At 37.7% G+C, this 12631-nt stretch overlaps 3 protein-coding genes across 3 annotated transcripts; 1 reads left to right on the top strand and 2 right to left on the bottom strand.

The window, feature by feature from the left end:
• The first annotated feature begins 465 nt into the window (after positions 1-465).
• On the top strand, positions 466-4041 carry LOC121764630 (CDP-diacylglycerol--glycerol-3-phosphate 3-phosphatidyltransferase 2-like). Its single transcript, XM_042160646.1, has 7 exons — positions 466-1014; positions 1652-1749; positions 1852-1902; positions 2256-2369; positions 3259-3315; positions 3418-3503; positions 3591-4041. The coding sequence occupies exons 1-7, from the start codon at positions 549-551 to the stop codon at positions 3709-3711; spliced, it is 993 nt and encodes a 330-aa protein (XP_042016580.1). The 5' UTR covers positions 466-548; the 3' UTR covers positions 3712-4041.
• Positions 4042-4325: 284 nt separating this feature from the next.
• On the bottom strand, positions 4326-7312 carry LOC121764628 (probable protein phosphatase 2C 38). The gene is made up of 5 exons (XM_042160645.1): positions 7070-7312; positions 6030-6461; positions 5358-5722; positions 5037-5273; positions 4326-4935 (listed from the first exon to the last, which is right to left on the bottom strand). Exons 2-5 carry the CDS (start codon positions 6361-6363, stop codon positions 4585-4587), a joined length of 1287 nt encoding a protein of 428 aa, XP_042016579.1. The 5' UTR covers positions 6364-6461; positions 7070-7312; the 3' UTR covers positions 4326-4584.
• Positions 7313-9097: 1785 nt separating this feature from the next.
• Positions 9098-11611, bottom strand: LOC121764909 (ankyrin repeat-containing protein At5g02620-like). The gene is made up of 2 exons (XM_042160934.1): positions 11138-11611; positions 9098-9802 (listed from the first exon to the last, which is right to left on the bottom strand). Exons 1-2 carry the CDS (start codon positions 11609-11611, stop codon positions 9383-9385), a joined length of 894 nt encoding a protein of 297 aa, XP_042016868.1. The 3' UTR covers positions 9098-9382.
• Between the last annotated feature and the right edge of the window lie 1020 nt (positions 11612-12631).

Below are 12631 nucleotides of genomic sequence, written 5' to 3'. Positions count from 1 at the left end.
TTTTTCACTATTCATCGCAATTTTGAACTTTCATATTTAGGTACTCCCTCCGTCCCGCACTACTCGCACTTATTTCCTTTTTGGACGTCCCAAGTTACTTGCACTCTTTCCATTTTTAGTAAAAAATTTCACCTACAGCCGTCATTTTTTACTTTCCTATACACTCATTCCTTAATCTCCGTGCCGAAAAGGAAAGGGGCGAGTAGCCCAGGACGGAGGGAGTATTAAATTTGATATTTTCTTTATCTCTCTATATTATTAAATATGACATTTTCTTAAAGTTTAAGTACATTATTCACTTCACTTTTTTTTATGTCGGATCTTCTTTCTCTAACACTTTTAAAAAATAAAAAATTTAAAAATACTACGATGAAAATTCTTAAATAAAAAATAAAAAATTAAAAATAAAAAGTTACTTAAAACGGAATCATGATTGCCTAATCTCCTTCTCCACCTGGCCCTTCGATGCTAAAATAAGCACCCTCCACGCTAACTTGAGCCGCCGCGCGCATTTTAATCCATACCCACCAAACCACCATCATCAAATCATGCCAAGCGCTCTCAAACTCACAAATTTCTTCATTCTCCACGCCCATAAACCCTACAGATTGTTCGCCAATTTATCCTCTCCCTCCCACGCCGCCGTCGATTCAAGGAATATCCCGCGGCTCAGCTATCTCTCCAGCTGGCGGTGCAGGATAACAACCCTATTCAACAACCCCTCGCGCGTTAGCCCCGCCCCCAAATTCTCCCGCGGCCAGAATCTCTGCTTCTACACATCCGATTCCGGGAAATACGGCCATTTTGATCGCGGCAGGAGCGATAATTTGGGGACTCCAATGGGGGCCGCTGTTGATGGAAAGGTGGAGACCGAAACTCGCGAAGAATCAGATTTTCCGCCGCCGCCGCCGCTGAGCCACGGCGAGAAATCGCCGCGAAAGTCGTCGAAATTGCTCACATTGCCTACGATCCTGACGATCGGCCGCGTCGCTGCCATACCGATTCTCGTTTACAGTATGTGCTGAAATTTATGATTTCGATTGCAAATGTGTCCGAATATGAAGGTGGAATTTTTATAATTGAGCAAAACTGAGCACAATTGGTGATGTTGTGCGTTCGGTTTCAGCATTTGTACCTTTAACCCTTACTTGTTTATTGCGTTGCAAAGTGTTGCATTTGATGTTAAATGTTTATTTAATGCACCATTGTTGCATGAAGAGGAGCGCCAGCTCAAATTTGTGCATTCATTATGTATGTATGTTTACATGAGAGATCTGTGCAATTTTTGCTGTTACACCTATTCCAAATTTGATATGATTCACAGTTCTGCCTATGTACTGTTGAGGTAGAGAGCTTACATGTGAATCGACATGTTGAATATCTCTTTTCAGCAGCCTTCTATGTTGAGAGCTGGTTTGGAATTTGGATTGTATTCAAATCTGTGGTAAATGTTTTATCATGTGTTAAGTGCATGAAAAGGAAAAATTCAATTGAAATTGCTCTACTTTACCGAGAAAAGAGATCAATGTACTGGTGCTTATGCATATGGCTTCTCTACAGCTGCATCTGTTCTGTATAATTTCCACTATTTGGTATGGCCATATTTATTGGTAATGTTCACCAAATTGACATGTTAGTATCTTTTTGCTAGCTTTTTATGTTGAAAGCTGGTGGGGACCATCAGCTACGGTAGGAATTTTTGTCACAGCTGCCACTACCGATTGGCTTGATGGATTTCTCGCTCGAAAGGTGCTGACTTTTCAACCTTTAGGTTGATATTTGAGAGACATCTGATGAGATGTATCTCTATTTTTTTTCCTGAATTACATTGCGGCAATTTTGGTGTAACAGATGAAATTGGGTACTCCATTTGGGGCATTTTTGGATCCGGTGGCTGATAAGGTGACAACTCATACTCCATGTATTTGCCTGAGTATAAATGCTAGAATGATGCTTTTAGTTCAGTGTTTGTCACAAAAGAAGCGAGGAACTATAAAATGAAGAGGTGGTGGTGTGGAGGAAAAAAACTTACTTTTGGTTGATATCTGTTGGGATAATCTAGCAAAAAACTTGAGTGGTAGGATACTCTATAGCCTATACATCTCTGAACTCCAAAACTGGAACTTCATACAAAGGGTGAACTGATGTCAAACTTCATCTTTGTTTTCTTTTTTTCCCTAGAAAAAAACTTTTAAAAATTGCTGTGAAGCTAATGCGAGGGAACCTTATAGAGTTGTCATTTTCAATGTATGCAGCTCATGGTTGCTACTACCTTGATCTTGTTGTGCACTAAACCCCTTGATGCTGGTATATTTGGCCATGGACCATGGCTATTGACTGTGCCTGCAACTGCCATAATCTGTAGAGAGGTAACATCTCGAATATCTGTTTCATTAATTGCTATTTCGACTGATTGGCTGAGATCCTTAATCCTTATGCTATAATTTCAAGTACGATTGGACCTTAGGATTAAGATATATTAAGGTGGGGAATTGCACAGTTGGTAAGTGTTGGAGCATGTATTTACCATCCCTCTTGGTTATTCTTTGGCATCCTCCAGAACTGCACTGTCCATTTAGTTAAAGCTTAATATTGAATTCAGATCAAACTTCCCTCTGTGTTGGAGATGATTTACTCAATTTCACAAGGTCACCCGTCATGCTATGGTCTGTGGAATAAATACTATCTAGAATTGGCGAGTCTTTGTTTTCCTTGCTTTTAAAGAATCTATATCCAGATTTTGTCGTGGAAATTGTTGCAGATATAAAGTCCTAGATTGATTATATCAAAGTAAAAAGTCGGGGGGGGGGGGGGTGTGGTTACCCAATTGCATAATGATTTTCCCATTTTGGATTATGAAACGAAATATGAATGATAGCATCTGATGCTCATTTCCTTTGTAGTGTTAAATAATTCTACAAGTTGGTGTAATTTGTCATGTAAAACACATCTATTACGAAGAAAAATAAAATGACACAGAGGCAACGAGCAGAATTTATTGCTTCATATATCTACTAGTTTGGTTTTACAAATAATCCCTAAATATGTGACGTTTTGGTCAACCTTGAAAACTTCTTGCCAATTATGTGTTAAACTGTCTGGTTATATCTTTTATCTTTTGTTTGAGAATTAGTCGAAAGCTGAAATATTCTCTTCTTCCTCGATTGATGGAACTCAATATTTACTTAGTCTTTAATTAATCGGCTAATCACATATTCTCATGCATTAACAAGTCTCTCAAAATCATTACTGTTGTAGATAACCATGTCGGCAGTCAGGGAATGGGCTGCTTCTCGGGACAAAAAGCTTTTAGAGGTTGGTATCTTGAGCAAAATAACTTTTGAGTTGCAAACGTAATAATGTATTAAACTTATTTACTCGTTTTTCTAATCTATAAAGCTCTCTCTCCCATCGCAGGCTGTTGCAGTTAATAACTTGGGGAAATGGAAAACTGCCACACAGATGAGTGCATTGACTATCCTTTTGGCTGCCGGAGATGCAAGGTCTTCTTTTTTCTTTGATGCAATTTTCATGTACATACTCCATACACGTCTAATACATCTCTGGTTCTCTTCTTTTTCTCTCTGCAGCTTTGTAGGGGACGGAACTCTTGTTTCTTCGGGGGTAGTGTTACTCTATATTTCAGCCTGGCTCTCCTTATGGTCAATGATAGTTTATATCAAAAAGATATGGCGAGTGCTAATACTGTAGTGATGTTAACCATCAAGGTTAGTGATTACTGAAACAGAGTCACCCCCTGCTATATAGATATAGAATTACATAGGTATAGACTATAGATGGCTATTGGAGGTTCTTCAGCCTCACTCGACTGGAGAGAAAAATGAGCTTTAGTGCTTTACATATTGGGTTGAAGACTCCTCTGCTCTAGGATTTTCTTTCCTCGCTGACCTAAAAACATCAACCAACAATGCCTGCTACTCCAAGCCAGAAACCTCTGGCAACGATTTCCTGTAAAATACCTGGTATAGATGCTCATTTTTTTGGTTGTTATTATCGATATTATTCGTTGTTTTGGTTGTTGCTAGTGATTGCACTTGGTTCGTTGAAACTTGCCTTTCTTGCTTAAATTCAGTTGCTAAATGTCTATTTCTTATAAACAGTTAGGTGGTGGTGATTTTTAGAGCAAGGAAGATAAGTTTGTTTGTTCTTCTTAGATCTGTAAGATAAACATATTGCTTTTTTTTGTTCTTTTTCTTGTTGATCTAAGTTGCTGTATTATGAAGTATAAATATTGTTATCTGATGCATAATCTTCTATTTTCAAAATGTTGATTGATTTTCTATGTCTATTTAACTGGAAGAAGATAGCTCAAAAGAAGCAGAAACTCTATATCGTGATAGAAGTAGAACAGTAACAGTTACTACTACAGAAAGAATTATAAAAGAATTTCCTCTGTTTCATAATGCCAGTCAGCTAAAAAATTCTTGAAACGAATTGATCATCTTCTTCATTATGCATCTTCTTGGCATGATCACTAACATGAATTATATCAAGTTTTGAGGAGAGAGAAATGCCAATTCACCAACTTAGACACTCTTTACATATCTTCTTCCCCTTTCCTGCTCACTCCGAGTCATCATCATCATCGTGAGTAGCCACGCCCTTGCCACGGCTAGTTTCAGCCCTGTCCACACCACTGCTAGTTCCAGTCCTGTCCGCACCACTGCTAGTTCCGGTCCTGTTGATGTCAAGTGCATAAGTTCTTTCTGAGACAGTTGGCCGTGTGTGGGAGCTGCTGTTCCTGCTGCTGCTTCTGCTGATCAATTTGGAATCCAGGAAGAGAACTACCACTGAGATGTCGTCATGGACCTGTCTCCTCTCATCCATTTCGATCCTCTTCAGATCCTTATATTTCATGCCCCTCCCCTGTGCTAGTGCCTTCAGCGCGGCTTTCACTAGTGTTTTTGCGATTCCCTGCAGAAAACGAACATAGCTCAGTGAGCATGCTAGATTTCTTATGATAAAAACACTTGTGATAAAACACTTGTGCTCAGTGAGAAAGCTAGGAATCTTACCTTTCGTGACTTGGAGTAGACTATGTCGACTGCTTCTTGATTTGTGAGGTTGTCCCATAGCCCATCAGAAGCAAATATGATAAATTCGTCCCGAGGGTTAATGCCCTGCTCCTCCACTGTTGGTTCAGCCAAAAGGATCGGTTGCTCGAATATCCCCGGCACCATGTACTTTTCTATCAACGGCGGTCTATTGAACTCCCGCCTCTTCAGGTAAGCATCACCGATCGATCTCGAAATCTGAGTTGAACAAGATATGTGACATTAAGTATAGCGGGGAAAGAAAGCAGTAACTAAATTTGATGACCGAGCTTGAATTTTCACCTGAATGATGCCCTTGACACGCCAAACGCCGTCCTTTTGAAAAACAATCTGGTCATCATCTGGATGCCGCATTATTAACTCGTCCCGGACAATTTCCACATTTGCATTATGGTCTCTGGATAATGCGATGGCTTCCATGTGTTGTTCAGGTGACGATCGCCCCAAGACCGCCCTAGAATCTCCCGAGTTGGCCACGTATATCATTCCTCCGCATACGACGCCCACCAAACAACAAGACCCAACAGACGCCATCGTTGGCCTAGCCTCCCATTCACGCGCGACCCTAGCAAGAAACTCTTCCTCTGTTGCCATAAATGCTCCCCTTATAACATCCCTCGACATCCCTCCCCTTTCTGTCGTTATTCCTGCATCAGGTGAGCAATAAACATAGGATTCAACATGACTCAGAATTGTGTATTGAATCTCAATATGCTTAATCCATTCAGCAGTTCGAGTAGATTGGAAATATTATCCTAAGTTGCTAAATTCTTCTTTTATAAAGAAAAAAACAAGGCCAAATCATTTCACAAACTATCAAAAAAGTGTATATACATATTGAACTACAAGAGTGACAAGATTTGAGGGGAAGAGCAAATTCTAACTAGGAATTACATCAACAAGAAAGAGAACACAAATCCATCAAAAAGATTCAAACAGGAACACCAAACGTACTTTTCATATTATCAAACAGGCGATCACTTATAAACCTTGAAGTATCTGCACCGCCATGCCCGTCGTAGATTCCGACGAATGTACCAAAAGGACCCTCGGGATCCAAGCTCATTACCCCCGACTCAAGCTGGCTATGATCTTCTACTACGATATTTCCTTTTATAACCGCCATAGAGTAATCCCCATAGTGATGATGCCCGGATTCCTTATGCCACCACAAGGTAGTATGGCCGCCTGCTCCGCTCGTAGCACCCTCATCTTGTCCCTCCCAACCCGTCCTGAGCCTGAAACACTGTGGTACAAATAACTTCTTCAATGAGTTAGGGTTCACCATAGTTCACTTGATATTCTCAGATTTCCCCTAATTTGTTTCTTCCAACCACCAACTTCTCGGGAAAAGGAGAGTGACAACAATGATTTCAGCAACTCCAGCTGCAGAAGTAATACAAAATGCAGAAAGTCACCAAACTGTATTTATTCCATCCAAATAAAATTATTTCAAGAAAATACATAATCTAATTGAATTTCCTCCCAAAACCATCACATTCCAAATTTTAAAAAAGAAAACACATTAGCAAACAAGAATCAGTTGGTTCAATAGTGATACAAAAAAATTCAGCTACTCCAGCTGAAGAAATAAGGCATCCAAAGAAGATACAGTAAATCACCAATCTGCATTCCATGATCCATCGAAGGAAAATACATAACCTAATTGAGTTTTTTCTCCCAAAACCATCACAATCCACAAAAAAAGACACATAATACAAAAAAATTCAGCTGAAGAAACAATGCATTACCAATATCCAAAAATGCAGAAAATCACGAATCTGGTTTCCATCCACAAATTTAAGAAAAACACATTATCTGATTGAATTCCCTCCCAAAACCATCGCAATCCAAAAGAAAACACATGAACAAAACAACAAACAGTTGGATCAATTAAACTGCATTGAACGAATATAAATCGAAATGCATGCAAACCACAGATTAGAAGCACATTTCATCAGCGGCAATAGAGACCGGAAATTGCAGAAATGTACCTAGAATCAGAGACGTTCAGTGTTGAATCGGATGCGGATGCAGATGCCCGGGCTTTCCCCCTTCAATAAAGAGAGGGAAAGAGACTGCGCCTTCTTCCTTCTTGCTTCGTATGATAGTAATATGGAAAATGGATTGATCAAGAGAGAGAAAGCTAATGAGAGAAAGTGGATTACAAGAAACTAAGCAGCGGTTTGTGTAACCAACTTTCAATGGCGGGGGCTTTCTGTTCAACCATTTGGTTTTAGTTGCATTTATAAGAGTTCCTCCTATTGTTTTTAAATTGCTCTTTGCACCTTTGAGATCAAATCTTTTCACTCTGACCCCTCTTAAATATGGAAATTTATTTTTACACCCAAGAATGAACTGCAGTTGCCTCTATATTTATCCTTCTCTTCACTAGCACTCTCTTCACACGGATAAAAAAACAAATTAATCATATTTTGAGTCTCAAACTTTAATTTATTTTATTTTAATTTTAATTTTAATGTATAAATCTAAGTTTTCATAAATTAACGAAATTTTGAAGCGGAAACATAAGTTGAATATTTTTTTCTCATCAACGCTAAAAATTGGAAATATAAAACATAATTACCTCTAACACCACACAAAGTATTTAAAGTAAAGCACTCTTTTGTGCAATTTTCCACATCTATTCTTTCCATCCTAATTTATTTCGTATTTAATGAGGATAAAAATTTCATTGGATCATCTATTAAAATTCGGTATTTCATTTTGACCCCTTTGAGATCAAAATGATTTCACTCTGACCCCTCTTAAATCTGGAAATTTATTTTTACACCCAAGAACTAACTGCAGTGCGTTATTTATTTAATGAGGATAAAAATTTCATTGGATCATCTATTAAAATTCGGTATTTCACTCTGACCCCTTTGAGATCAAAATGATTTCACTCTGACCCCTCTTAAAGCTGGAAATTTATTTTTACACCCAAGAATGAACTGCAGTGCGTTATTTTCCCCCTTGCTCTCTCTCTCTCTGTCCCTTCAAACGGATATTAAAAAAGAAAATAATCATAATTGAGTTTCAAAATTGAGAAATATACTTAACTTACATTTTTCTTCAAAAATTCTCAACTTTGTAAAAAATTGATTTATTCTCACTTGTCATAATTATGCACTTGGGTGGATCAATCCAAAAGAAAATTCACTTAAAATTAAATTTATAATCCCTAAAAATCCCACAGGCTAAGTTATTATTACATTTCTTAAATATATTCCCTCCGTCCGCAATTAAATGTCCCATTTTTTTTGTCTATCCGCAACAAATATCTCATTTGACTTTTACAATTTTTGGTTAGTGGTCTCAATATTCTACTAATTACTCTATTTACATTTTATTATAAAATTAATATAAAAAAGTAGGATTCACCTTCTATTAACTATTTCTACCACTTTCTTCTATAAAGTCAAACAATTTCACTTTCCATTAACTATTTCTATCATTTTCTTCTATAAAGTCAAACAATTTATTAAAACTCAATCCGGTAAAAAATAGGACATCTATTGATGGACAGGGGGAGTATATATCAAGAGATATAAAAAAACAATACTCCCTTCGTCCCGTCATAAGCGAGCCACTTCTTTGGCAAAAGATTTAAGGAATTGATATTTAAAGAATTAAAGTGGAGAAAGGAAATTATGAGAGAGGGAAAAGTAAAGGAGTGAAAGGAATAAAGTAAGTGAGAAAATAAAGTAAAAGAGATATTTTTTGCTTAAAATGGAAATGACACCCTTATGATAGACATCCAAAAAACAAAAGTGGTTTGCTTATGCTTATGGTGGGACCAAAGGAGTATAATTTTCGTAAATTTAAAAAATTTTAAAAGAAAACACGATTTGAAGACATTTTCTTGTCTCACGTCGCGCGACACTCGTTTAAAGTATAAAAAAGTAAAGCACTCATTTGTGCAATTTTGCTCATGTATTCTTTCCCTCGTAACATAAGAGGATCTATTCATATTTATTAGTAAAAGAATCCAATATATCTTCGTTTCGTCATTCAATTAACTACAATCCTTTCAATAATCCGTTGAAACTGATAAAACAAGCGAAAGATTCGATCAGCGATTGTAACATCTTCATGCTGCTGCTTCAGTCTCTTCCACGTAGAGTACAACAACATTATATAAATGTAGACGGCTACGAGCACGATGATGCCCACGAACACAGAGACTACCATAGCAACAATTTGACCAGGTGTTTGTGTTTCTATTGGGTTGGTCATGATTGAGGAAGCTCTGTAACTCACTCCAATAGATGCCATTGACACCAACGTTGTATACCATATGACCATCACGAAAAGAGACGCGTTCGGAAGGCGACGAGTAAGATTACGAGGAGAGATGAAACGAAAGCGGTGGTGTTAGCACGAGAGAAGAGTTGGTATAGTTTGGGATGAGAAGATGCCAGCATTGCTTTTCCGGCTATGTGAGATGACGTGTCGTCCTGCCACACGCCGCCTGGGGGGTTAACGGCCGCCTGAAATGCCATCGCGGCTATGAGGGCCACCACTACCATTGTCGTGCCGGTTATCTCGCGGAACACGTGGAGAAATGGCTGATCGGACAAACGGAGTAAGAGTCCTTCAGTTTCTGAGAATGTAGTTGTGTGTTGGGAGCTCTCTCTCTCTCTCAAGATATCCAGCGCTGTTTTGCCCATGCAATTTTCTGTTAGCTTCTCTACTTTATTGCTTTCCACCAAATACCGTACCATCTGAGATTTTGATACAATACCAACAAATATAATTACATCAACTGAGACTATTCGTACAATAATGTTGCGCACATGAATTGGTATATTGGTATAAATTTTAGTCAATCCAATAACAATATCAAATTGATCCAAATATTTGAAGAAGTGATCAATTTATTCTCATTACATAATTTATTTTAAGCAATTAATGTAATCAAGAGTCGAGTATAATTATAAATTCATTTTCGGGCTTTCTTTTGTAGGTTCTTTCTGAAACCAGAAAGAAACTAGAACCAACAATAGAGATTTAGTACTCCATTTTAGGGCTGACAAATCGTACGGATTGGGTCGTTATCGGGCCAACCTGATAACGACCCAACTCAATAAGGCCAAACTCGAACCCGACCTGTTAAGGAAACTGTAAATCCGAACACGAACCCGACCTGCTACCTTCAAATCCGAACACGACCCGCACCCGACACGAACCCGTTATCGACACGATATAATATGGGTTGACACAACACGATAACGACCCGAACCTAATATTACACGATTAAAACCTGATCTTACACGATTAAACCTTATCTTTCAACCTAATTTACACGATTAAAATTCGTTTTATACTAATTAAACCTAATTTACAAGAAATTAAAAAATTAAAGTAATATATTTTTTTTAAAATAGTAATAAAAATAATAATATTATTTCTTAATGGGTATTCGTATCCGACCCGCATCCAACCCGAACCCAACCCGAAATTATCGGGTTCTTAATGGGTCAACCCGATAAGGATCGCACTAATAAGACTTGACTCCAACCCAATAATTTCGTGTGAATTCGTGTCAGATTATCGTGTCGTGTTGAAAATTGCCAGTCCTACTCCATTTGTCCCCCATTAATTGACACCAATTTTCTTTTTCACCCGTCCCTAATTAATTGTCACCCTTCCTTTTTACTATTTTTAGTAATGAACCTCATATTACACTAACTCATTCTCTCATATCCATCGGCTAGTCACGATAGGAAGTTGATCCTATCAAAACAGTCCGGAATGGGCTAGAGATTGGGCTTAGTGATTGGTGCCAATATCAGTTCTCTTTGATGAGAAAAAAGGTGGGATAAAATATAGTTTTAGCCATTTTCCATCATTTTACTCCAATTCGTGATAATTTTCTCCCATCTTTTCTCTCCCTGATTATCCCTCGTTTTCTCGTGATAGATTGACAAACACAAGAAAGAACCCTTATTTCGAATGATTGTCGTTGCATGTATGTTCATAAAAGACAAAACTAAATTGGCTAGCTATTTCATTGAACTCAAATCACGAACAGAAACAAAAGAGTTGGCAGTAATTACCTCAATTTGATTGTACCTAACAGCCAAATGCAAAAGTGTCTCCCCATCATCATCCTTTGCTCGCACAAGATCGCCCATTTTCTCCAACAATAACCGCAGAGTCCGAAGCTGACGATGTTTCACGCACAAGTGCAACACAGTCTGGCCACGATGCAGTCTCTCCATTGCAGGAGACAAGCCATGCTGAAGCAGCTCCTCCAAAACCTGAACATGCCCTTTCATGGCTGCAATATGAACCGGGTTCATGCCTTGATCATCAACCCACCAGCACATCTCATCAGGGGCTACGTATAACACTCTTTTAACAATCTCAACGTACCCACTTGCAGCTGCAATATGAAGGAGACTTCTTGCACGAGCAAACGAAACTTGATCAACAAGAAATGGATCTTGTTGCACAAGTATTTGGAAAGTTGCGACATCTCCCTTTGTTGCAGAATCATATAATTTCTTTTTAGCTTCTCCTGTAACCATTGTTTCGGCCAACTCTAATTTAATTTGGCCTCTTTTTCGACATATAAGCTTGTGATTTGCAGATTCATGCTGTGTATATTCACACACAGAGAGAGTAGGTGAGTGTTTTATTAAGACAGCCTTCCAAACGTTGACTTAGAAAAGAAGATGTTCATACCTAGATGTCGACAGATGCTTAACTAATTTATTCAAACTAAGAGATAAAAAACTAATAATATGGTTGTTACGAGAATTCTGGTGCAATTTGTAGTCTTAGAAAAGTAGTCACATGATACCTATTCGAGTGAAACCATAGAAAAATGAATTCTTCTGATTCATATTTTCAAAGACATACTTGTAGAAACATCATAGCTAGGCAGGCATCTTTGACCTATTTCGAAATATATTTGTGGAGTAGGTATGTATTTTAAATACTATTGCTACTATGCCAATTTAATCTTAACCATCAGGTTAATTATTTTATGAAGTATTATCAAATTGAGTTGGGCTTTGCTACAGGTTAGCTAGACATGAAATTATACTTTATAGGGGAATCTTCAAATTAGTACAATTTCAATGACTTTCGTAATATTATTATCCACGTTTGCCAGATTGGATGCCCTCATTCTTTCACCATAGTGGACATGGGTAATGGTTTTGGTTTATTAAGATTGTTGGGCTTGATATCCTTTCCAGGTTTTGGATACAGACATAGTTTCTATCGAAGCCCAATAAGATAATTCACTCTACACAACATATGAAAAAAGTGTAAGCTCAAAAATAATGAAAATATATATGTGTTTTTTTTATTTATCTAGTCTAACCTACTCCCTCCATTCTACAATAAGAGTCACATTTGGTCTTGGCACGAATTCTAAAAATGTAAAGTATAAAGTATAGTGGGTTGGAAAACTTAAGTGGAAGTGTGGTTGCACTTTTTTATATTGATTTTATAATTGAATAAAAGTGAAGTGAGTTATTTGAATATGAGATCTACTTACTATTTACTGTGAAAGTAAAATATGACTTTTATTATGGGAT

The sequence above is a fragment of the Salvia splendens genome, chromosome 14, assembly GCF_004379255.2.
Source record: "Salvia splendens isolate huo1 chromosome 14, SspV2, whole genome shotgun sequence".
In the NCBI taxonomy this organism is placed as follows: domain Eukaryota; kingdom Viridiplantae; phylum Streptophyta; class Magnoliopsida; order Lamiales; family Lamiaceae; genus Salvia; species Salvia splendens.
The sequence above is the reverse complement of the archived record's forward strand: the minus strand, read 5'-3'. Positions and strand labels throughout refer to the sequence as shown.

Bases quoted from the DNA above. Each gene is read 5' to 3' on its own strand.
- LOC121764630 (XM_042160646.1), top strand. From the start codon at position 549: ATGCCAAGCGCTCTCAAACTCACAAATTTCTTCATTCTCCACGCCCAT. The intron at 2,370-3,258 runs GTAACATCTCGA...TTACTGTTGTAG, and splicing joins CTGCCATAATCTGTAGAGAG to ATAACCATGTCGGCAGTCAG. The intron at 3,316-3,417 runs GTTGGTATCTTG...CTCCCATCGCAG, and splicing joins GGGACAAAAAGCTTTTAGAG to GCTGTTGCAGTTAATAACTT.
- LOC121764628 (XM_042160645.1), bottom strand. From the start codon at position 6,363: ATGGTGAACCCTAACTCATTGAAGAAGTTATTTGTACCACAGTGTTTC. The intron at 5,274-5,357 runs GTGAAAATTCAA...TGTTCAACTCAG, and splicing joins GTGTCAAGGGCATCATTCAG to ATTTCGAGATCGATCGGTGA. The intron at 4,936-5,036 runs GTAAGATTCCTA...CGTTTTCTGCAG, and splicing joins TCTACTCCAAGTCACGAAAG to GGAATCGCAAAAACACTAGT.
- LOC121764909 (XM_042160934.1), bottom strand. From the start codon at position 11,611: ATGGTTACAGGAGAAGCTAAAAAGAAATTATATGATTCTGCAACAAAG. The intron at 9,803-11,137 runs GTAATTACTGCC...TCAAAATCTCAG, and splicing joins TTAGGTACAATCAAATTGAG to ATGGTACGGTATTTGGTGGA.